At 48.7% G+C, this 25,531-nt stretch overlaps 1 protein-coding gene across 2 annotated transcripts; it reads left to right on the forward strand.

Annotated features, from left to right (window-relative positions):
* Positions 1-1,856: 1,856 nt before the first annotated feature.
* atf6b (activating transcription factor 6 beta) lies at positions 1,857-14,727 on the forward strand. Of its 2 annotated transcripts, none has more exons than XM_085262002.1 (17): positions 1,857-2,196; positions 3,881-3,960; positions 5,739-5,820; positions 5,919-5,978; positions 6,060-6,139; positions 6,239-6,446; positions 8,548-8,718; positions 9,046-9,215; positions 9,380-9,559; positions 10,036-10,118; positions 10,205-10,411; positions 10,852-10,959; positions 11,102-11,198; positions 11,312-11,379; positions 11,681-11,780; positions 11,869-11,953; positions 12,208-14,727. In XM_085262002.1, the coding sequence occupies exons 1-17, from the start codon at positions 2,124-2,126 to the stop codon at positions 12,498-12,500; spliced, it is 2,145 nt and encodes a 714-aa protein (XP_085118128.1). In that variant the 5' UTR covers positions 1,857-2,123; the 3' UTR covers positions 12,501-14,727. The 2 variants fall into 2 exon arrangements, with proteins under 2 accessions (XP_085118128.1, XP_085118127.1); XM_085262001.1 differs by having other exon boundaries at positions 1,858-2,196; positions 11,309-11,379.
* The last annotated feature ends 10,804 nt before the right edge of the window (positions 14,728-25,531 follow it).

Genomic DNA, 25,531 nt, shown 5'->3' on the forward strand with positions numbered 1-25,531 from the left:
TAACAAGACTCTGATCATTTACCTGCCCGATGCAGCGAGAGGACATAGAGTCCGCCAGTACAAACCAAGAGCTCACAGTTTAACACAGACCGTCATGAAAACAGTGAAACAAGGAGCAGATTAAACTGTTTGGTTTCAGTAAATGTGCAAAGTTCTTACCTTTAGTGACATTAGAGCCAAGAATGAAGACAAAAAGACTGCAGATGATGTTCACCTTCATGTCAGGATGGACATTATGATTCACCAAAGGCCGACAACAGGAACTCTGTGGTCACGTATGTAGGTCTCTGGTGTGAGCTCTTTTTATACATAGCATCTAAACCACAAGAAAACACAGTGTGCAGTGTTGGTGTGACACTAAAGGTGGACACACGTATGTACGATTGTTTCTGTTGGTGTCACAGATCTCGGGGTTGGACACTGTCCTGATTCTTTGACTGAGTCTGGTTTTCCAGCAATTAACTGAAGAAACGCAAAGATTTCTACTCAACAAAGTGAAACAGAAAACCAAGTCACGTGACTCTGCATCCAGGTGCTTATTATGAATCATAACCTTACCAACTTTAATCTCAGTGATCAACAGGACATACTCGTATAAGCTGCATGTGTAGAATCATTTTAGTCCAAGTAGAGTTTTGAAACCTTGTTCCACTATGGAAGCATCTACCACCATGTTTTCAGACTCTTAAATTTAGGATTCTTTGATTATAATAATAGTTACATCGTTTCTGCTGCACCAGATTTCATTCATCAACAAAATTACAGTGATGTGACTGTCAGTCATTTGCACGTTTAAAGGTTTCAATAGTCAGAGCTGTGAAATAGAGCGTACACGTTCATTTGCTCTCAGAAAACCACATGAGCTCACTCACCACAGACCTTCAGTGCACAGCACAGGTTAGACCGCTGGGTTAGTTTAGTGCGACAACAAAACCAGGTGCATGTGTTTGGTCTGTGCTGTCACACTGACCTTGGTCCTGTGAAAGTCTCTGTGTTTTAGTCCCATTTTCACCTTGAAACAGTCCCTTACAGGAAAATCCAGGAACAGAAAAACATGTTTTTGAAATTCCTGTTTGTCTGCAGCAGATCACAGCACACCTGTGATCACCTGACATGTCTGCTCACACACCATTTTATTTTACAGCTGGAAACTTTTATTTATTTTTATTAACGCTCCGAGTGCGTCACTAGGAGGCGCTGTGCTCCACCTTCCACATAAAAGCCACAGCAGTACACCGGAAAGCAGCTGCAGCTCTCCGAGTTCCTCATTAAAACTTCCCCCTGCAGCGCGCAGCACCTGCGCCATCCTCAGGTGTGCTCCCAGTGATTAATAAAAACAAAACCCTCGTGAGGGGCTGCAAGCTGCCGCTTTCGCTTTGTCCCCACTCACGCTGCACTGTTATGTAACGACTCCCACGCTTCATCCCCAAAACTAAAAATGAGAGCCCCATGCCAGCCCCGCTAGCATCGTTTACTACCACGCGGATTGTTTTGTTTATGTGTGCACACTGGCTTCTTCTTAAATTCGTCCACAAACTGGACATAACGCAGAAATCATATCTCTCTGCCTGGATCCACGTGAGTTCACCAAAACTGTTTTTCTACTTCTAACCCGTGATTGGCTCCCCTTGCCTGTCAAACCCTGACATTCCTAGCGTTCACTGGCTTGCTACACATGTCAATCAAAATACGACCATTTGATTGGACCGAATCACCTTTAAAGCCCTTCCTCACTTGTTCTTCTCAACGATAGGCTCCCTGGCAACCCAATAGTAGTCTCTGAATTCTCCTATTGGCCCAATATTTAGTCAATCACACATCCCTGTGCTGTGATTGGCTTCTCTAGCAGACGTGGGCGGTAGCTCTGCCCAAAAGAAGCGTTTCCTTGTGCTGTCATATGCGACGTAAAAGGCAAGGACCTACAGTTCAAGAGGATACAGAAAGTTGACATAAATAAGGGAATTTAGAGCAAATATATATTTGATTAGTTTGAATTATAAATGATATCTTTACATCACACCGCCCAGCTATCTTGATGCGGACGCTGGAGGCGGTAATCTGTCTGTTTGTTTAGCTAGCTGCTATCGAGCCTCCTGCTCTTCAAACACACCGCCTGCGGGGCGATGGGTACGGATCTGTTGTCGGACTTGGACAGCCGCTTCTTCGCGGATAACCTGCTGACGAGCGAAGACTGGGGTGAGGCAGCATTTTGAAGCATTAAGGGTGAGGCTGAAGCATTCAGAGGAGGCTGACGTGATAGCGGGGGTGTGGATGCATCGAGAAGGCGAGGTCGTCGGAGCGTCTTCGGCGCTCATTGTTCCCACCGTGACATCTGTGTTCACGACAGAACTGGTCAAATATATTCGTATATGATGATTTTTGGGTTGTGTTAGAGCGCACGCGACTGCAGGGCTGTCCTGTGCACGCACTTCCTCCTTCAGCCTGCTCGCCCGGACGCGCCGGTGTGTTCAACACGTTGGCTGGAAACGTGAGCTGCTTTAATTTAACCGCACACGTCGCCCTCTGCGTGTTGTTCCCCCATTTCCGCTAAAAACCCGCATTAAACCGCGTACTGTTGACATGTTTCAGGGCAAAGCTCGAGCCGCGGTCAGGGGGAGGAAGGGGGCTGTCACGACTGTCGTGATCAGCGCACGCTGTTATCGCGATATCTGCTGGAAACTGTTAAAAAACCTCATCAGCCTTCTCTTATCTCCAGCTTCACAATAACCCCGAGAAAGGTGGTGGAGGGTGTGCTGTTCCCTTTGTTAGAATAACATGTCATGGATAACCAGTCAGATAGAACAGCCGTGCTGTAGATGTAGCTCTCTCTGTTATGTTAACATTTTTAAATAAAAAAACACGTTTCCAGGATTTACCTGCCTGTTAAACAGTGAAGTAGGTTTACAACCCGTTTTATTGTAGTTGTTAGACCAAAGAATTTATAGCGCCCTGCCGCTGCGGTAAATACAGTTTCATCTAATCTCACCTGAGATTAGATGAAACTTTAATGATCCCCCTGAGAGAAGTGGGTCAGAGCAGCAGCAGCAGGAAGAGTGAATACACCTGAGAACAAGAGACGCTTATAAAGGACAATAACGTGTAAAACACAGCTATTTCTGACCAAAGTGCATGCATGCTGTATGTATGCACACAGCAGCACAGGAGGCGGAGTCATCACATATAAACTTCTGTGTGTAAAAAGTTTAGGTTTTTTATTTTGTTGGTAAGAGAAACTCTGCTATTATTATCCACAGATCAGTGTGTATTTATCAGCTTCTAGAAAATAAAATGGTATCAGCATCTATAAACATGACAAAACAGTAAGAGGAGACATGAGAAACACCATTCAGCCCTGCTGTGTGTTAATGGTGCATAGTTTGTCCACAAGGGGGCACTCTGCAGCTTCCTCGTTGATAACAGCTATCGGGACATTTAATCTTTCTTAATCACAAAAATATCCTGTATTAGTCAGTAAATCATTTTAAAATCTGTGATCGTAGCGTCTCTGAGCTCGAGTTCTGGGATACTCGAATACTTTACGCCGTCTCCGGCTGAGCTGATGGACTCATTTCTAGTCCTGTCCATCTGCTCACACTTCAGCTCCGCCTCCCATCTCCAAACCATCACAGCAGGTCTCACCTCCATCTTTAAACCTGCTGCTGTCCTTCTGTCACAAATCCTGTGCAGAGATCTGGAGGATTCATAAAAAGTAAAGGTCACATGCAGATTTTTTGAGTGCTGCTCTGACAGCATGTGGCTTCAAACTCCAGAGGTGTGAGGAAAGCATGACGGGAGAAGCAGAGTTGACACCATCGCGGTGTGTGCGTGGTTGAAGCTGGTTTTGTTTTCTCTCATGTATGTGGACTCGTGTCCCCTGCAGATGCCTGCCTGTTCCAGTGTGAGAGCATGGAGGAGGGCGAGGACGGGGACTTCGGCCGAGGCTTGAAATACGACGCATCGGTACGTTCGACACACAAAGCTCACGCTCTGCTTTCTGTGCACGCCTCACATTGAACCCGACACCCTGCGACCAGCACTTTCACACGGTGATGAAATCCAGTGTGTAGCTCTGCTGCTACACTTACAGCTAATCCTAGATCATCAGCACCGTCAGATGATGTAAAACCAAAGTGTTCAGCCGCAACATTAAAACCACCTGCCTGATACTGAGCAGTGAAGACGGCTGTGAGCCTGCAGGGCTGTGTGGGCTCTGCCTCTGGGACCTGGCCTGCTGTGACTCGCTGGGCACATTTGCGTAGCCTCACAGAGCTGTGAGCTCATTATTTGACTGTCTGATATTTATGAAAATGACGACGCTGAGCCCAGCGATCGCTGCCTGATTGGGTCTTTCGAGTCGCTGCACTGCTTCTCTGATTCGTCACTCCACTATCACATGACCCACAAACACATCCTGGATAGCAGGAGATCAACATGTACAAGAATAAACGGACAAATAATTTCTGAAGTAGGGATCATTTGAGTTTTAACAGATAAATTGATTTTGCTCAACTACAGCAGCTTTGCATGAGTAATGGTTTAAAATAAGCCTTCTTATACTTCCACTGGACCTCACTGCAGCTGCTCAGTTCATAATCTGTCTGAAATGAACAGTTTGAGTTTGCCCCACAAACAGGTTTGAAGAGCAGGGGCGTGGTTTCTGTGGCCGAGACCTCCATATAAGGAATATTTCCCCTTTGTGGCTTCAGCTGCATCAAGAGTGGGAAACAGCTGAGACTTCTAGACATGTTTAATATCTACATCAGCCATCGTAGCTGCACAGTCAGGAAGACAAAGAAAAGCAGAAGAAGCTTTTTTTAGCACCAGAATCTTTGTTTGCTTTGTTTGTTTGTTTGTTTGTTTTTTAAATAGAAAAACAAAACTTTCAAAGTAAAAGTTTGTTTTTCTGGATTTTGGTTCTTCAGATTAAAAGTCTCTGAAACAGACTGACACATGACTGTTTTGGTTAGCAAGCTGCTGTGAATGCAGTGTTTGCTAGTTTAGCTGTGAGCTTAAAGTGCTGCAGATGGTGATTAATAATTGTTATGACTTTAACGATCAGCGGTGACGTGGCGTGTGTTGCGGAGCTGCTTCCTGGTTGAAGCTGCAGGTTCAGCAGGATGTTTCCTGGTGTTTTGTTATCTGTGATCTGCAGGACGTGACCGACAAGTTTACTGAATTGCAAACAGTTTCTGCAAACGTCCCACCTTAAAATAACGATGGAAATATTTGGCGTGCTGCTTTGGCCCTCAATGAGGAGAAATGTTTGCTTCATGTTTATCACCTGCTTCCTGTGACCTTTGACCTGAATTGAGTTTCCACATCACAGCTCCTGATGCTTCATGCTTCAGCAGATTTACGTCCTCACAGAAACTCAAGTTTTTGTCTGAGTTGTTGTAGCTGCAGATCACAGCTCCGCCCACTTTGCTGCTTTGGTGACAGCGGTGTGATAATGAGACACACACACACTCTCGTTTTGGTATCTTAGTGAGGACATCTAATTGACATAGGCGTTCCCTATCTGCTAACCGTTAACTATGAATGCCTAACCCAACTGTGACCCTGACACTAACCCCACACTTTAAGTCTCAAACATGCAAACTCGTGAAGACGGGCACGTTTGGGCTGTTGGTCCCCACAAAGATATCTAAACAGGCGCATGCACACACACACAGTTGCTGGGTCTGATTGTTTACTTTCTTTGCTCTCTCTCTCTCTCTCTCTCTCTCTCGTTCTGCCAGTTCGACAATGACCTCGTGCTCACCCTCGATCCTGACAACCCTACGTCGCCCTGGCGACACCTTGACGACAACCTTCTCACAGGTACATGGCGGTCAGCGGACCGTGGCGACCTTAAACCACCACCGTTTAGTGTGAGTTTGATGTAAATGAGCTGTTTCCTGTGTGTGTTTTCTTTGAAGCTGACGCTCCGGCCATTAAAAACGAAATGACAATAACGCAGCCGCTGCCGGTGGAGATGTGTAAGTCCCTGTCGGGTTTCTTTTCATCGGGTTTTGGATCGTTTGTACGTTTCCTGTGGTTTCACTGTTTGTCGTGTGCAGTGTTTCAGGTGAAAGCAGAGCCTCCCTCGCCCCCGTCCTCGCTCAAGTCCGAGTGCTCGGCCTCTCCACCTGACCCACAGGTGTGTCTCAGTCAGTGGGTATATTATAGAAAGCTAATGAACACAGACGGGTTTGTTATGGCGTTTAAAAAGATGTCCTCGTTTCTCTCTCCTGCTCAGATCACCGTTAAAGGCGAAAATCCTCCGACTCCTCCCTACATGTACGGAGACGTGCTGTCGCCTCCTCTAGGGTCCATGGAGGTTACCGTAGCAACAACAGCACCCCCAACACAAACCCAGATTGCTGCGGTGACACAGACGCAGCTCCAGACGCCGCTGACGACGCCGATCCCGGCGGTCATCGGCGGGCTACAGACGCAGGCTACAGGTACGACCGCTCGCCCGCTTATCCACTGAAAGCAGCCAATGGGAAAGCTGGGTGTGGTTTGGTTGCTTTGGTGATTGGTGCACGAGCGCAAGTTTTCCAGGTGTGGCTACAGAGGACCAGTGTTAGCTTAATGAGCAGCTTCCCTGGCTGGGAGTCATTCTCCACGTCAGGAAGCATCAGAAACATCAGGCCTGCTTCTCCAGCTTCGTGTAATCAAATGTAACCTTTGTCCAAGAATCACACAAAACAAGAAGAACGTCTCCGAGGCGCCTGGTTAGCTGCTGTGACGCCGAGGTCAGACTTTAGCCTTTTGACACAGTGATGGACAATCTGAAGCTCAAAGTCTGATTCAGGGTTCTCAGTTTAATGAGCTGTGATCAGCTGATGGCCATGGAGTGATGTAACAGCCACGCGTTCAGAGTTCATCAACCTGCAGGCTGATGACGAGCTGCTGATTCAAGCCTGATGTTCAGTAATGACAAATAACCAGCAGGCAGAAAGCGTCGCTGCAGGGAGGCTGTTAGAGGTGTGTGTGTGCGTGTGTGTGTGTGTGCGTGCGTGCGTGTGTGCGTGCGTGCGTGTGTGTGTGCGTGCGTGCGTGTGCGCGTGTGTGCGTGCGTGCGTGTGTGCGTGTGTGTGTGTGTGTGTGTGTGTGCGTGCGTGTGTGCGTGCGTGTGTGCGTGCGTGCGTGTGTGCGCGCGTGCGTGCGTGCGTGCGTGTGTGCGCGTGGCGCGTGCGTGTGTGCGTGTGTGCGCGCGTGCGTGTGTGCGCGTGCGCGCGTGCGTGTGTGCGCGTGGCGCGTGCGTGTGTGCGCGTGCGTGCGTGTGTGTGTGCGTGCGTGCACTGATACACGTTTATAGGGGAGGTCGGGTCTCTCGGGGAAATATAAGTTTGTTTTGCATAACTGCACTTTAAACATAAAAGTTGTTTTTAGGCAGGCGACGTCATACGAGCTGCAAAAATGAGCGAATGTCTGTGTGCAGATTGTATTCTGCTTGGTGTTGTTTGTTCGTGGCCGCTGCACACGTCGCTGCACACGTCGGTCTAAAAACAGGATGTTCCCATGCTGGTTAACTTTGGCTCTGAGCTGCACTTCAGTGTGAAGCAGCTGTGGACGAGTCGGCGAGCACAGCACCGGCCCTTTGTGTGAGAGGTGAAAGAGTTCAGGTGTGTGAGCTCTGCCTCAGTGGCTCTCTGCTGTTTCCAGGTGTAAGCCTGCTCAGAGAGCCGGTGTGAATAAGGCAGCAGCTCAAAGCAGCTTTTATCTGAACTGTGGGGAAAACGGAGCGTCGGCGGGTCGCTCGAGCTTTCATGTTTGGGCTCTGCCTGAAGGGAAAGCTCTCAGTTTACTGGGCGACTGTGGAGGTGGAGCCTGAACATAATAGGTCAGTCCCAACAGACATGAATGTCTCATCTGCTGCAACCTGATCCTGGTTAAAGGCAGAGAAAAGGCGAGTGTATCATCATCATCATCATCATCATCACCACAGCGACTCACTCTGAGGCTCGCCGCTCACCTTAAAGTGTCTCTAATGAACATCAGAGGGTTTGGATTATAAATCCTGGCAGTGATGGCCGTATGAAAGCACACGCTGGTGTCACGTTAGCTTACCTCTGTATGCGTGTGCGCGCTCTGCCAGCAGGATGTGGAGGAGTTTAAATCCTGCTCAGGGTCAGACGCGTCGGGTAACCATGACAGCGAGAGGACATCACTGAGTGAAATATGTTTCCAGAAGTTTCTGAGTGATTGAACTCAAACTGCTGTGTTTATCTTCTAAAATCAAGTTTGTCATTAAAAGTTTGGAGCATTTCCTGCTCTGTTGTGGACAGCACGCCTGCAGCGCTGCAGAGCTGCAGCCACACCGGTTGTTCTGTGCGAGCATGCAAACGACGCACGCTAACAAACCTGTTTGTGTACTTTGGATTAACTACAGCGTGCGCGCTCCGTCCTGTTTGCATGCTGAGCCTTAGCGTCGGGTTTCACTTACGCTGTCGTTTAACCAAAGAGCCGCGAGGTTCCAGTCTGACCTGTGAGCGCCGCTGCAGCGTCTGTTAAACGGCGCCGTTTTAACCTCTGACGCCGCCTCTTTGTCTCTTTCAGTCTCTCTCAGTCCGAGCTCGGCCACGTTAAAGGCCAACACCATCCTGAGCACCAAACCCCCCATCCAGCCCCGACCCGTGTGCGTCGCCACCCTCCCCGTCTCCCAGACCGCCACGCCGGCCAAGGCGCTCATACTGCAGGGCCTCCCCTCCATGGACCAGACCAGACCTGGTAACAACATCCTGTTTCTTCCTTTACTAATCCTTCTGTTTATTTCCTTTCCCATCACCGTTTCTTTTATACATATCTACTTTTATGTTTCACATCTAAATAATTTAATTTATTATTATAAGTTAATATATTAATTTATTTCTGCCTTTGCTTTTCGTGGCGTTTCACTTTGTGCAGCTGATTTAATAATGTAGTCGGGGAATGAGTGATGACGGAGGGATGCTGGAGTCCGACCTTTAACCTTCCTAAACAGTCATGTGTTCAGTTCTCGTGTGTCGAGGATGCTCTGAGCAGATTCGTCTTCATCTTCTCCTCTTCCTCCTCCAGTCGTCATCTCTCCGTCCGTCTGCCTCGGCTCCACGCCGGCCATCGTCAAAATGGAGCCCGTCTCTCCCAGCATCCCCCAGCACTGCTCCAGCCCCACGGCCCCGCCCACCAGCAAACCCATCGTCCCGGCGACCACGACTTTGCCCGGCAACAGCTCGAACGGCATCGATGTGAGTACAGCACTGACGTTACAGCCAGTACCCACAATTCCTCACTCTGAGCCTGTGAACGGATTACATCACACAACTTTCACACAGCTCCTCCTCTTCTTCCTGTCCTCTCTTTTTAACTTCCTCCTTCCTGTTTCCCTCACTGACCACCTCCTCCTCCTCAGATGAAAGTGCTGAAGCGGCAGCAGAGGATGATAAAGAACCGCGAGTCGGCCTGCCAGTCGAGGAAGAAGAAGAAGGAGTACCTGCAGAACCTGGAGGCTCAGCTGAGGGAGGCCCAGCAGGAGAACGAACGGCTCCGCAAGGAGAACCAGGCACTGAGGGAGAGACTGGCAGGGAAGGAGGTGAGACTCCAAGAAACATCACAACACACGAGTGAAAGGTTTGATGGAAACCGCGCGTGAACCGTTCTGCCTGCTGTTAAACTGTAAACGCCGGGAGCAGCAGGACAGCAGCGGACACACCGGTTGGTGGAGTCCTGCGAGCTGGACGTTCTGGTTGTTCGTGTTTTCCCTCTCAGCTCTTCAGCTTCACGCCATTCCTCAGCCTTGTGATAAGGATCTGATGTGTGACAGCAGCATCAGAGCGCCAAGCGTGGCGTTCAGCGTAATGTCGCTTAACCTGCTGCTGAGTGAGGAACGTTCTGTGAGACGCAGCGTCTCTGCGTAACGACACTGAATGATCTGCTGAGGGAGCCAAAACCACCAACAGGAAGTAACTGAGACAAAAGGGGAGGAGTCAGACGAATAAGAACAGAGTCAGATGGACCTGCTGCGTCAGCGTTCAGGGTCATTCTCTCATCGTGTTCGTGTCATTTCAGGGCGCCGAATCAGCGAGTAACAAGAGAGCCGTGTGCGTCATGGTCGTCCTCCTCTTCATGACCTTCAGCTTCGGACCCGTCAGGTATCGTTTGCGACTCGTCGTGAAAATATTTGCCGCCGCAGATGTCGGCGCCGCTTTTGATCAGCACGTTCTGTTCTGCATCACAGCATCACAGACAGGAAGCTGGCGACGGGTCTGCACGAAGACGTGGTGTCGTTTACAGGACGGCGGCTGCTGGAGATCGAACAGCACCAGCAGGCGCCGCCGCCGCTTACCAACAAGGTGGAGGACAAGACGGAGACGGAGGAGGACGGAGGAGACGAGCGATGGAAGAGAGCGGAGGCGAAATACGCCGCAGAGCCGTATCAGTTCAGGTGAGAGGAAGCTGATGTCGGCGTTTTGTGACATCACTGCGACTGTCGGCTTTGAGTGTTTGTGCTGCCATCACACCACAGGAGCAGCTCTGAATACAGAGCGCTTCAGCAGAGGCGGAGCTTTATCACACAGAGAGGTCAGGGGTCAAACACCCAGCCACAGCAGCACCAACACACACACACACCCACTGATACACCAGTGGGTGTGTGTGAAAGTGTCCACGCTGTCACAGTTATCAGCTGACAGACACGTTTAACAGAAGCCCGCCTGCATCAGACCGTTTCTCCACACTGAAACAAACGTGTGTGTGTGTGCGTGCGTGTGTGTGCGTGTGTGTGCGTGTGTGCGTGTGCGTGCGTGTGCGTGTGTGTGTGTGTGCGTGCGTGTGCGTGTGTGTGTGTGTGCGTGCGTGTGCGTGCGTGTGCGTGTGTGTGTGCAGAAACCTGAGCGACGTGTTCAGTGATGTGAAGGACCTGGTTCTGCAGGACATCGACCGTTACTTCACCTCCTCTGACTGCCGGCAGTTCAACCGCTCCGAGTCTCTCAGGTGAGTCTGACTGTGTTAGGATCTCCACGCTGGCGCTGTGGCTGGCGCTGTGGCTCGCGCTGTGGCTCGCGCTGATGTGAGGAGCTGCAGCTGTATTTAAACCTTCCTGCTTCTGTTTCTTTGCTTCCTCTGAATCTTGCAGGCTGGCGGACGAGCTGAGAGGATGGGTCCATCGACACCAGATCGATCGCAAGAAGTCCGGAAAGCCGAAGATGGCCAAGAAGGCCAAAGTCGCCCAGGTGAGGAGTCGTCTTCATCTCCCAGAGTTTTAATCCTTTAATGGAGAACAGTAGTTGGTCTTCAGCTCACTGGGATCTGTGTTTTGTGTCACTTGTGTCTCGTTCTGCAGCAGAAAGCTCAGCAGAGGAAAACCAACTTCTCCAGATATCTGCCGATCCAGACTCACCGCTCCATAGAAAGGTACGACGCGCTCTTCATCGCCGAGCGCAGACCTGCTGATGGTGCAGCAGTCAGCCTCAGCAAGTCAGACAGGAAGTGACATACATGACCATCGTTTAAAGAGTCTTTAAAAACATCCAAAGCTTAAATCGCTGAATGTTTCTGTGCTGCTGAAACTCAGTTATAAAATATTTGTGCTGATTGTTTAAAAAAAAACAACTTTTATTATAACGTGAGCTCATGTTAGCTGAGAAACACTTTTGCTGTGTTGTTGCATTAATGTTGGTTACTGTCCAGCCTGATGAGTCTCTCCCTGCTGCAGTCAGCTGCAGGTGCTTCCTGGTCCTGAGGTCACCTACAGCGACTTCCTGGACGCCATCGACCGCAGAGAGGACACGTTCTACGTGGTCTCGTTCAGACGGGTATGACGCACGCACACACACACACGCGCACACACACACACAGCAGGCTCTCACAGCTGTGCGTGTTAAACGGCGTGTCTTCCTGCAGGATCACCTCCTGCTTCCAGCCATCAGCCACAACAAAACCAGCCGGCCCAAGATGTCCCTGGTGATGCCGGCCATGTCTGTAAACGGTGAGTGTGCACGCTGTGGCGCGACAGGCTGCAGTGCAGCTGTGAATCACTCGGCGAGCGCCGCCGTGCACAGCTGACTCGGTCACGGCGGCCCAGCGAGCGCCGCGCCCTCATGGTGAAGATAAAAGGCTGTCATTGGCTCAGCTGCTGTTCTTCTCCTTATTGATACAGCTGTCCTGATGATGATGATGATGATGGTTACTGTTATTATCATTAACCAGCCGCTCTTCCTCCATCTCCCTCCTCTTCCTCAGAGAGCCTCTATAACTCATCTCAAGGCTACGAGATGATGATGCAGGTCGACTGCGAGGTCATGGACACTCGGATCGTCCCCATCAAGTCGTCCGCCGTCCCCCCCTCGCTTCGAGACCCACCCCCGCCTCCCCCCTCCTCCCACGGCAGCTCCAACCATCACCACAGCAACCACACCTCACTCCGAGGACGCCACCAGCACCACCCCTCCTCTTCCTCTCCGTCTCAGAGGCAGCCTTTACCCGCCCGCCGACGGACAGCTGAATACTTAATCAGCCAATCAGAAGGAGTCTGAAGGTCGGAGGTTAAAGGTTGGAGAAAGACTTGAAGTATAACCTCACTGTCCCTGCACCAGGTAACGGTTCCTCCTCCAGCAAACAGGAAGCTCCTCTCCGCACACAAGTCGAGTTTCCTGCCGTTTCCCAAAAGGTGAAAATTCAAGAAAACAAATTGAACTTGAGGACGTCCCACAAACGCCAGCATGTTTGTAAGAACGACAGCGGCGTGCATGCTGCGTTTTAATGTTTAACAGCGAGAACGCAGCGTGGAGAAGCTGCTCCATGAAACGCCCACAGCCACACATCTGTCACCTAAGCTCCGCCTTCTGTACCTCATAATTCAGACAGAGGACGAGCTGAGCTTCTTCTTTCACGTACAAACAGGAAGTCTGTTCTAATGCTCTGAAAGATCCGAGTAAACGTCAGAAATAAACTTTACAGAATAAATTCAGCTCATTTACAGGATCAAGTGTAACGTTCATCCTTCAGAGACACCGAGCACAGCGCTGAGACGTTAACCGGCGCCAGCGTGTTTTTCACGTTTTAGTGAGTCGTAATTATGAGATACAGAAGCCCAGAGGAGCTGCAGCGCCTCTCAGCTGTCAGTCCGGCAGCTGCTGCATGAAGCAGGAGCCGCAAAGATGTGACGCCGTCCGTACGGCGCGAGGTGTGGCATCTAAAATATCGCCAGCAAAAAGCCAAACCAATGAAATTCCACTGAGAGTGAAACAAAAGCAGCTCGTTTGGTACTTCTCTGGATTTTCTGTGGTACAGCAGTGAAATCGTTTCTGCGTCGTGCGTCAGCCGTCGCCTTTATCAATGTTTTGTTTTTTATGCTTGTTTTGGAGCGGTTATTTAATAGTTGTAAATATGAGTGTAGATATCTTGTCACCTTTTTACTTTTTCTAATTTTTGTTTTTTCACAACAAAAAGTAAAAAAACAAAGAAAAATATTTTGTATTTGTCGGACGGTCCGGCGTGACTCTGTGCTGGTCGTTTGAACTCGGGATTATCTCCTGATCTAAAATATTTATGGATATATATGCAGATTTTTGATCTTTATTATTGTACAGAATTAACGTGTAGAAAACTTCATACAGTTTGTTTTATTGTGAAAAATCTTGGCCTGTTCTGCTCACTTCCTGTCTTTTTTTTTTTTTTTTTTAAGTTTAGACTCTAACAGAGCAGCTTTGCATGATCCACAGTTCATAATAATCCTTCTTTATCTGATACGGGGCCAGTTTATCCTCTGTGTGGAAAAATAAAAAGCTGCTTTGGCCACTCCCCTTTAACCTTTCTTTTGAATTTTGGGTGGGGCTTCTGTGGCTGAGATGACCATATTAGGGATGCTTTCTTTGTGACATCATCCAGAGCCACAAGGAGAAAAAAACTGCTGAAATTTTCCATTTGAGCTCCTGGATCATAGGACGATTGTCCATTAGTGCACATATGCTTGTGTTTACCACGAGCACAGAGGGCGGGGCAAGAGACCTGGCGGATGAAAGCAACCCCCAAATGTACAGAATAGCTCCGGCCCGCTGAGCTGACGCTGTGACTTGTTTTTGAGTATGTACGAAATTTTCAATCGTTTAAAAAGTTTAAAGCGCCCAAGTTTCACCCATCAGGGTCACGTTTGCTCAGCATTATGGGAAATGTAGGATCTGCAGCCTTTCTTACAGTGAACATGTGGGAAAACCTCCTCCTGTGTTAATGTCGTTTCACTTCATGGTGTTTTCCTTTCATACTGATGTTACTCTTCATGTGTGCAGAGAGGAACGTGGAGGATATGAAGGTAAACTTTTCCTTTTAATGGTGGTTTGAGTTTTAAAACACAGATGGAGCAGAAAAACGAGATTTGTCAGCTGCTCGTTGGTTCTTTCACACACAGTCGGCTCATGTTTCACTTCCTGGTTTCTGTAATCTGAAAACGCACTGAAAGCTGTTACTGAACCTTTGGGGTGCTTGTTGATCAGCTGACATTATGACATCACGCATTTAGATAAATCCTCAGGAAATGTTCTGGTTTGTGTCTGTTCATCACAAGAATGATGTTTGCATTCTAAATGTGGTTCAGACGTAGTTTTATTCAAAACTCCGACCTTTGACCCGCTTTAAGAGCCACCGTCTGCTCTGCAGCCTGTTCTTGTACAAACCAGATTGTGAGCTCGCTGAAGCTGCACATATGAAAATGTAAACTGTCCTTTTTTATGTAAAGGGAATAAAATCATGAATGTGTAAATATTTCACAGGCTCCTGCTGATTGGTCGCTGCCTTCATGTTAGCAGGAAATGAATCAGAATCAGACGGCTGAAGGTTCAGAGCCGCGAGCTCCGAGGAAGCCGGAAGACTCACTGACCCCTCACTCACTGACCTTTCACATCACAGACTCAAAGGGGACTTTTATTTTTCTCACTGCTCACACTGGATTTTTTTTAAAAAATTAATTGTTCACATTTAATTTCATAAGTCAGGGAGAAAAGAAAGCAGGTTGAGGAACAGACAGGAGAAAAGTCTGTCCATCCAGCAGAGGGCACCAGAGTGCTGCAGACTGACACTTCATGAAAGAAGAACACTGACGGAGGCTTTACCTGTGCAGGTGAGGAAGCTCAACCTGAAGAGACGACCTGCCTGTAGCAGACTGAGTCACAGCGCAGACACGGAGCAGTGAGGTGGCGCTCCCTCAGGCATGAATACACGTGTAGTGAAAGGCGGGGCCGCCTCACCTGCTTAGATTACAAAAACAATCAAACACTTAAAGTCACCTGTCATAGGAGACAAAGACTGCAGCAGCATGGGGTCATCACTCAGTCACATGACCTGCTGTGATGTTTAGTTTCGCCTCAGTTTCAGAGATCAAAACTCAAAATGTGTCAGTTTGATGGTCCGTTAATGTGAAAAACTACAGATGGAAGAATCTGAAGACATAAAGATGAAATATTTTTAAGCTTCCCTCTAAATTCAGATCTAATACCTGGGTCGTGTTTGTGGTTTCCTCATGACGGCCGTTTCGTGCAGACTGAATAGATGCTGAGCACTTCAGCGTGCTGATGCTTCAGGCTTATCTGGCACGCAGTCCCAGCGTGGATGTTTATTTGCTCGTTCAGTGAGACGCTGTGTTTATAATGGAAAATCGTCCACATGCAGTGTTCGCATATACGGCTCCCTGTTACAGGATAATCAGGACAAACTAATTCTTTATTCTTTAAGACGTTTCCTGACTGGCTGTAAACAGATAATACTCGTAATTACCAGCCTGTTAAAAAACAAACAGCAATTAAAGGAGTAAAAGGAGAATTTACTGGCTCGGGGTGACGTCAGCAGCCGGCCGCCTGTTTGTTAGCAGTGTTTGTGTGGGAGACAGTTGTGTGACGCGGTAGTCGTACACAGCTGAAGGAGAATCTGTTTTGGTGGAACTCTGCTGTGTGAGGTCGACTTTGGGCCGGCCGTCCAGACGGAAGTCTTCACAAAACATCATCCAATCCTGAGCCACGCTCGGTCAGTGGACGTGACCGAGCGTAAAAGCAAAGAATCGAGCTCCCGATCAGCACGTGGAAGCATCCAGCCATGAACCAAACACCAGTCATGTTTATAACCACATTTTAAAGACATTTCTGCAGGACTGAGGCTCAGTGAAAGCTGCTGGTGATGTCGCAGAGCTCTGTGTGCGCGCTGCTGTTAAACAGCTGTTTAGTTTTGTTTCTGACATTTGGGGCAGAGCTCTGTGAAGAGCCGAAGCTTTAGCACCACGTCCACAACGCAAATAAACAACTATCAGAGCCGCGGGCACAAAGTACGACTCTTTATACCAGCACAGCTGCTTTCTTCTCCAAACGTCTGAGAGGGAAGCGCCTGCATACGGACAGACGCGTTTTAGTGTCGGCGCGAGTGACGTCTTCGTCCATCTCCGAGGCTTCAGATGAAAAACTCATCAGGCTACCAGACACAAGACGACAGTTCGGTGTCCCGAGTTTCCGAGTCCATCGCGAGTGTTTCCAGCGAGCAATAATATGAAGGTCAGCGAGAGGAACGAAGCGAGGAGGGAATGAAAACACACGGCAGTTTGTTTTATGAGGGACTCCTGCAAACCTCAAGGACGTGCACACGGCGTCACGAGATGACATCGACCCCGTGGTGCTGACGGCCCGAGGCCCGGCGTTCTGCCCGTCGCAGCAGGTGTCTCACCTGCCAGAGACGCCAAAGACGAGCCGAGCTCACGGTCTCTGGCTGCGATTTAAAGGAGGGGAGGAAAGAGAGGTGCAGTGGAAACAAGGCAGCGAGTGTCTGGCAGCTGACGCGTGTAAATCGGTGCTAATCTGGTCCTGCGGCTTTAAAGAGGAAAGTCGTATTTTCTCTTTGCCTGCCTCGCAGAACAAAATCATCCGTCTGCAGGAGGCTGAACGTAACTGCACAGTAATCCAGACCAGACCTGGAAAAGTGTGCAGAAGCATCAGCATCGACCAAACACCAACCAGTCCACATAAAACACCATCAGATTGAAATAATAATGGTTTAGGGTACGTGGGGAGTCTTTTGATGCTTCCTGCATCGTGTCATGGTTCAGTCATCATGTTTCTCTGAACCTCACAAAGTGTTTTGTTGCCTAAACCTTTATAGAACCACTAGGATCTCTGAGTGTTTCCCAGGTGGGCGTGGCTCTCCTCCCGTCGGGGTGCCGGGCACACCTGTGCTCCATCAGCTCACAATCAGAGCCAGTATTTAAGGAGCAGCTGCAGCAGCCTCTCCTCACCAGACTGCCTGCTGCTTTCTGATGGTAGCGTTTGTGCGCCGTGTCGTTATCTCGATGTCTTGCCTCTCCTGTGCTGACCTTGTTGTCTGCAGGTTACCTTGGCCTGGGCTCAGAATCCACTATGTTACCTGTTTCGCTCACCTGGTCCCTCGTTGCCTTTTTCGTCCCTCGTCGTGGCTCGTGTCTGAACCTGACCTTCAGTTCTGCACGAGCCTGCCCTCCTGGACTCCCTGGACTCTCAGACCCTGGACGGATTCACGCCGAGCATCCTTCCCCTTGACAGGATCAGTGCTCCCCGTTCCCCAGTAAGTTATCACGTGTCACTCCCACTAATACACCTGCTCAATTATCAGCTGACCCCGGTGGATCCACAGAGGTGCCTGTTCTCTCTCTGCGATCACCTGATGCTCCAAACATTTGTGTTGTAAAGCTTTGAGTCCAGGTTTTACTACGGCCGGCGTGGACCTCGATGTTTGTAGCTGATGGTCACGCCGGCACGTGCGTGCATCCATGTGGGCAAACGCCATCGATGATTTCACAGCTTCTGTTTCCTGCCAGCAGTGACGACACTATGAAATCATCCAGCTGTTGTTGTTTTCTGGGTAATCTGAAGCCTGGGCCAGCGCTGGAAACTCTGTCGTTGTTTTGATCGCTCGGTTTAATCAGTGTGGACGTAACTCGATCTAATTTTCACCCACAGTGGACGTAAATCCAGATGTGGTTTGGTTTTCTGATGATGATGAAGTAGGAGGAAGGAGCAGCTCTGGCAGTTCGAGCTGCAGTGGAAAAATAAAAAAGGAGACGAGGATTTTATTTGACGGTAATCTGCAGAGCCGCACGCTCGTCCTCTGGGAACGTCCTCCCAATTCTGGTGGCGATGCGTGAGGCGCTGCTGCTGATTGGAGCGTTTAATACGAGCAGATGAAAAGAGCGGAATCGTAGCGGGATGGGTCGAGTTTAGCCCGGAGCCGGGCCCACGGGATGGAGACGTTTATTCCAGCCTGAAATACGGCGTCATGATGGAAACGAGCAGCTGCTACACGATGACTCAGAGTGAAAGTCACAGTGAATCAGGGGTTCTGGGAGAAGCTGGCAAGCATTTGTCCTAAAGTAGAGACAGATGAGACAAACTGGGAATACTGGGAATATGAATCTGTGACATCAGCTTCCTCTGTGGGTTTTACTGTTGGAGCCAACCTGCACATTAAACACGTCAACAACAGTGAATGATAAATCTGTTAACTTTAATTTCAATACTAAACAGAACTGACGAGATGAACCGTGTGCTTCAACTTCCCAGTCTGAGTGTTTTCCTCCTCATATTCCAGCCGTACGCACACAGCACAGCTCTGCTACGGACACAGAGTCCCTGTCACAGCACGCCTCCACTCCTGTGGATATATTCACAGCACATCTGTATATAATCTGCTCTCTGCACTTCTGATTGGATGCAAACTGAAGCTAAAACTAAACCCTGTCTCAGACCTGGTGACTCGCTGGTCAGTGACAAAGCTCACGGGAACCTTTAGCTGAATAACTTTTACCTGGTGCATGTTGGGAGCAAAGCAATCCCAGCAGTCCCAGTGCTTCTTCCACTCAGGACGGCCTCACTGCACCGATCTCTGCACCTACGACTGCATGAGTTTGTGCTGGTGACAGATCCACTGTGTGCAGGTATGCACATCCCCACATTCGTAGTTGATATGAATGAGACTGGGACTTAGTCGTGTGTCAGGACTGCAGTAGATGCAGCAGCATGAATGTCAGAGTCCTTTCAGTCAAACTGATGCTGTGATGAGGCTGGTGGAGTCTGCGCCCGTGTGGGACTAGTTTGTGTTTGTGGACCGACTGGTTCTTCGGGGTAAACTAACTGTGGCAGGATTAAGTGTTAACATGTACGTGCTGTGTGTGCGGGCTCTTTAATGACTCGCACGTTTCCCTGCTGCACTTTAAATAACCGAGGCCTGTGCGGCCATCGCTGGATTCCCGCCGCTCAGCTTTGATCAGCGTCGATGGGAATCTCTCATCTGGCCTCAAATGTGCTCGCCAGCATCGTTTTAAACATGTAGGGTTTGAAACAGAAGTAGTAAATGTATTTTTCCACCTGTTTCTGCTTTACCTGCTCCTCCACAGTCTCAGCTGTGCTGTGGTTTCCAGGCAGCAGTGGGCTCTGATGGGCTCAGAGGAGCCGTTAACAGCCGTGTTTCCTGTGGAGGTGCAGGGAGCTTTAGCTCAGCCAGATGTTTAGGTTGCACCGATGGCTTTTACAGCTGTGAGGGAAATATGCTAATGTGACCCAGCGTCCTGCTGACTTCTGTGTGTTTCTCTTTAGTTTAACATAACTCTGCTTTTTTCTCCCGGCACACACAACAGCTCAGCTCTTTCTGTTTCATGCTCTGCAGCTTCAAGTGAATCTGTCTGAGTTTCTGAGTCTGTGAAAATCAAACTGGCCTCTCCAGCTGGAGGCTCGTTGCTTTATTTTTATTATAAATATACAAGAAAGCTGAAGACGTGGAAGTTTGCGTTTCTTCATCACAGGCATGGATTTCTCTGTAATTCCTGGTTCCCTCTGCTGCACCTGTGATTCCCCGGCTGGGTCCACTCCCACTAACCAGCCCTGTGTGTATTTGTAGTGATGTCTTCACTGAGGTCACTGTCAGAGCATCTGTTTAGACCCACTGTGGACTGGGATGTGGTGACTGTGGAGTCTGATTACAGTGATGGCTGTGGTGTTTAAACAATGCTCAGTCGGTGCTGATGATGCAGAGTGGGTCTCCACACCATCAGCCTGACACACAGCAGGGCTGCTTCAAACGGACTCATCAGCTCAGGCAACATTTTCTCCAAACTCGACCAGTTTCCAGATGTTAGCCACCAGGAGCAGCAGCTGGTGTGGTTTTGTCCCACCTGCTCCACAGTCTGACACGCTGCATGGTCAGACGTGTCCGTCTGCATGCCTCGGCTGTAACGCTGATTATCTGAGTTACTTTTACCTTCGCAGCCTGAATTTTTCCCCGTCAGCATATTTGGCAGCATCATAATACACTGTTTCTATAACATGATTGAAAACCATTAAATGTTCTTCCTGCTGGATGTAAATATTTGATCTTAGCACAGAGCACAAGGTGCTGTCTCAGAGCCTTACCTGGGGACTCCCGGTCAGCCGGAGCAAACAGAGCGCCGTGCTGAGCAGAAGAATTTATCACATCATAAATCCATGTTTATGAAACTGTCCAGGCAGGACGGAGAGCCAGTTGGCCGCCAGTCAACGTGCCTCGGAGCAGGAAGCAGATTCAGGAGTTGCAGCTGCAAAGCTGGAGCTTAGATTTAGTTCCACTGGGTCGACCCTCCAAACCACACAACGGGGGAACCGAGTAAATACACACAAACAAACCGCCTTGTGTTAATCTGTCCACAGAACACGGGTCCAAAACAGCTGATTCACGTCCCACCTACAGGTTTTTACTTGTAAACTTTTATATTTTGATTTAAGTTAAGTGCAACACTGCTGTCATGATGCCATCTGAGATTTTACAGGAAATTACTGAGAGACAAAGTCAAGTATTAACTGGACCCTTCGTGTTTGTCAGCTGTCACAATGAATGAGGCCGACGAACGCAGCTCCCAGCACCGCCGACTGTTTGATATACTGATGACTCTGGATGTTAAAGGAATGATACGTCTGCAAATAAGGTGGGAATACCTGCTGTGACTCCACCCGCTGTGACTCCACCCGCTGTGACTCCACCCGCTGTGATTCTGGACTCTGCATCTGTCTCAACGTCTTTATTTGAAGCCAGGTGTGACGATACGAGGACAACAGAGTGGGTTTATATGCTAATGTTAGCATGCTGCACCAATAACCTGTATGGATGAACCCACAGACACACACATGTGCTAAAGTATGCTAACGCTCACTACATTGTTATAATGTTATTATTACCTCACGTGACTCTGTGGGGCTCTGGATCAGGGCACAGCAGCTTCACACGACCTCGTTTCACACAACACGCATAAATGGGAAAAACTCCAGGCTGAAAAGAATCAAATATTCTTGAAACAACAACAACAAAGCTCTTTTTGAGCCCAAAGATCTTTTTAGCTTTGACTGCATGGAGCTGTTTCCTCCTCACAGGCTGTTTAATGTTGTCTGCAGGGCTTCACCATTCGTGCAACAGATGAAGTAAATATTAGTCATCAGGCTGTTTCCTTTTCAACATTTACTCAGCCTCAGTTCATCCCCTTCAGTCAGCAGAGGTCCTGTTTGCTGCACCTTTGGATCAGGCTGCAGGCACGGCGGCACAGAGACTCGCTGTGATGAAGGAATGAAGCCGAGTTTGTCTACCTGAGACCGGCTCCTGAAACCACATCCCACAGACGCCGTGTTAGCGTGTGAAAGTAAGATGTTCACAGCCCGGAGCAGAAACAGGCCCCTCTGTGCGTGCAGATGCAGACTGATGAGGTTATGGAAGCAACGTTCTACCTGAGACCGGGTTACCCGGCCGCTCAGCGCGCCGTCATCTGACTCCAGCACATCAACATGGGAGCAAACAGTGAAACGCTGAGGGTTCAGAAACAGCTGTTTCATGGTTCTGACTCAATGACGTTAAATACTTTTAAAGACGAGAATCAGAGGGAAGGAAGGGGCATGACTTCCAGAGACATGATTACCCTCAAAGATGGGAGCTGTTATCAGCTGGTTGGTGATGGGTCAGCGCCTCAGGCGTGTGGTCGCGTGTATATTTTAAAGAAAACAAATCTTTTGTGTCATCTTTGACAAATCTGAGGAAAGTTTACACAAACAGAAACGTGACAGAGCTCCAGACGCTGTAACTGAATTATTCCCATAACAAACATTAACATGAAACATCCTGTTTGGATTCAAACGAGTGGCTTCACTGTGAATGTGAAGTACGGGGTGGGACTGTGGAGCGAGATGTTTACCTAGCCCGACAGAAAAGACTGACCTCAGAAAGAACGTGAGCTCCTCCACATTTTAGAAAGCCGCAGGCTGGAGCTCATATGAAGCCATATTTGTGCTCTGAGATTAAGTCGAACCACATGGACCTGCCGGGACTGACACACGAAGCCAGAGGCGTCCGAGTCAGACGCTCAGTGTCGGGTTAATGATGTTTGCTTAGCTCGTGGCTGCTGTTTGTTCTGGGCTCTCCGCGATGTGTTCGTGCGCAGTGAGACGATCCGTAAAACACATCCTCAAACACGCCGAGCATCATCCGACAGGCTGGGGGTCAAATCTGATTCGGCACATAACGTTGGTCTGTAACACAAACAGGAAGTCCTTACATCAGACAGCATTACTGTGAGCGCTCAGGCTTTATCCGTCTGTCCTGGGTTATGTTACAAATGAGACGCTAATCACTAAACGACTCTAACTGATCGTCTTTGACACAAGGTGAGGACATTCATAATAAAACTGGATATCAGAGCAGGAGTCGTTACACTCGTCACAGGATGAAGCTCTTCTGTAGTTTCTATGTATTCATGTAAGTCCATCAGATTTCCCTCCATCACCACACACAGCTGATCACATCCCGGAGAAAGAAAAAGCTCGGCTCCAGATGGGATTTCATTTGCAGGTGTAATTATTACTGTGGACATAAGGCTGAGAACGTGCCTGGGACTGGTACAGTCACAGGGCAGATGGAGTTCAAACCCCTCTGCTGTTCTTACACGAATGCTGCTAAACAGGCCGAGAGGAGAGAAACCAGGAAATTCTTTTGCCAAAATGCAATCTTGAAACCATCGGCTGACATCTGCTGACGATTTAGCTCTTTGTGACCTTTTCTCATCTGCATCAGCAAACAGTAACCAGCAAACATTAAAGGATTAAAGTCGGCCGGGCGTCTCCTGACTCTGGCTGAAACCTGCTCGCTGTCCTCAGAGGCTAACGCCATGTGGACAGGCTAACGTAGAAGATGGTCCAGCTTCAGGTGGACCACAACTGTCAGCCTCCCAGTGAAGCTCCAGAACATTGGAGAGAGTCCCGGATGGTCTGTGAGTTTGGACCGTCTGCAGGTGCTCTGTGAACTGAAAAAGGCGTAAGACTGCAGGCGTCCCCAACTGTAGGGTAGATGATGGAGGGCGAGACCTCAGTCCGTGCTGCAGACGATACATTAGAATAGTCGTTGGTGGACTCTGATCTCTGCCCAACATCATCGGCTCCTCATAATTTATATAGAAGGAATTTTGAGATTTTCTCTTCCTCTTTCGTTCCTCAAACCGTGACAGGAAGCAGCTAAAATGAGATTTAACACCTGGAGGCCTGAACTCAGCTGGAACAGGGTGGAGTCTGACGGGCGAGTCGGTGCAGCATCTGTGACGATGCTGAATCTGTTTCCTGCCTTCACCTCTGCTCATCAGCTGTGAGCAGTGAGTGAATAAGATCACCGGTAAACCAAATGATGTCCGAGCTCTTCATTAAGCTACATGTACTCTGCCAGCTGTGCAGCTGTGTGTCTGCTAAAGGTGATGAAGACGGATGCACGTACAAACTTTGTCAGCTTTTTAAAAATGGTGTTTGTTACAGGTCGCTGCTTTCTTGAGAAATGAAGACGAAGAAACGATGACATGATGAGAAGCAGTTTCTACACGTTAATGATGTTTGAACCAGGACAAACATCTGCAGCAGACTGAACCTATCAATGCATTTGTGTTTGTGGAGCAGTAAAGTGTTTATAGTGAACGATAAAATGACGTTTTACTTTTCCACACACAGAGCTGTTTAATGCAGAGTACGGTGCTACTTACTGCACACTCCTCTATTAAGCTGCTGCCTGAGTTGAAGCCTGTGGCCGCGGTTCAGCGACGTCTGCGTGTAACATCAGGAAGAGCTGCTGCAGAGGGACTTCAATGTGTGTCAGCACCGTTTCAGGTGCACCGGCGGCTGCAGCACATCTGCATACTCCTGATGTTTCACCTCAAACAGGACCAGAGCAAACATAAAGTGTCCCTGCAGGCTTCTGCACGGCATCGTGCAGAGAGGAGCCGAGTCCTGGGTGATGGCGAGGATGATGACGGTGCTGCTGGACCTACATGACATCACTTCTCTCTACAGCGTGCCTCCAGTTAAAGATTCAGTTACCGAATCCCCCGATGATAAACGAAACCAGCATCACAGATGTGAGCTGAGGAGCTGCTGGCTGCAGCAAACAGAAGCACCGTTGTGTTTTTAACGAGCGCTCGTCACACGACGGCTGCGTTTCACGTTTGGATCGCACACTGGAAGCATTTGGGACGTCCGGCATCACTCTCACATGTTTTTATCCTTTTCCTTGCTGAGTCCGTGTCATAGTCAGAACGATAGATCAAGGATCACCACAGCAACGTTTTTCCATATCAGCGTGGAAAACGTTGATGTTCCTCACATGAATTTACCAAAGTGTGAAAGACTGAAGGGCATCTGTTTTGGTTTGTCGTGAAAACGACGGCAGGCTTTTGTTGTTTGCATGATGAGACTCATTTTTATTTTCTTAGCACGATATTGAGTTTAGTTATTATTTCTATTACGTCGATATTTGATTGTTCAGGTTAAATGTTTGGTTTTAAATATCAAATGTAAAAACGTCTCGATCACAGACAGTCAGGAAAACTGCACGTGTTCAAACATCCTGTTATTATAATAAATCTTTCTCTACAACAGAAACTTTATGATAAGTGTTATTCTCACTGTGACTGTAGCAGAGGTCAGAGGTCAAACATGCATAGGCTTTTATCAGTTTTGGACCGTTGACCTTGGCGAGCTCGGTGGATGCGAGCCAAATATTATTGGATGGTTGCCATGACTCCTCGCTGCACCGCTGCCAGACACGTAGAGTTATTACAGATGATAAGAAGCTGTTATTACTTTGTTATTGCTTTTCTCTCTGTCGCTCCTCGCTGCTCGGATGTTTGCGACTCTGCATAATTCAGATTCTCTTTCTCATTTACGTCGGAATACTTGGGATTTCACGGAGGACTTTCCTCCTCCACGCGGGCACAATGGCTGCTTTCAGCTTCCGTGGGAACACGTCTCCCAGACGTGACTTTTCATTTTTCCTGACAGTGACATGAATTTTCTTTGCTTGTCATATTTACATCTGCAAACACTTTAAACACCAGATGAAGCGTGTTTGGCTTCGTGTGTTTCTGTGGTTAATATCCATCGTTGTCTCGCTCGGAGGTCTTTGAGTTTCGTGTGGATTTGACTCCCTGTGGGTTATCTTCAGCCTCAGTGGGGTTACAGAGTGACATGTATCATGTCATGGTTTGCCTCGCTGTAGTTATTTTGTGTCTGTTCGATAG

This window comes from Mchenga conophoros, linkage group LG22 (genome assembly GCF_057382185.1).
Source record: "Mchenga conophoros isolate Kocher_MC1m ecotype Shallow Benthic linkage group LG22, M_conophoros_male_GT1.1, whole genome shotgun sequence".
NCBI classification, from domain to species: domain Eukaryota; kingdom Metazoa; phylum Chordata; class Actinopteri; order Cichliformes; family Cichlidae; genus Mchenga; species Mchenga conophoros.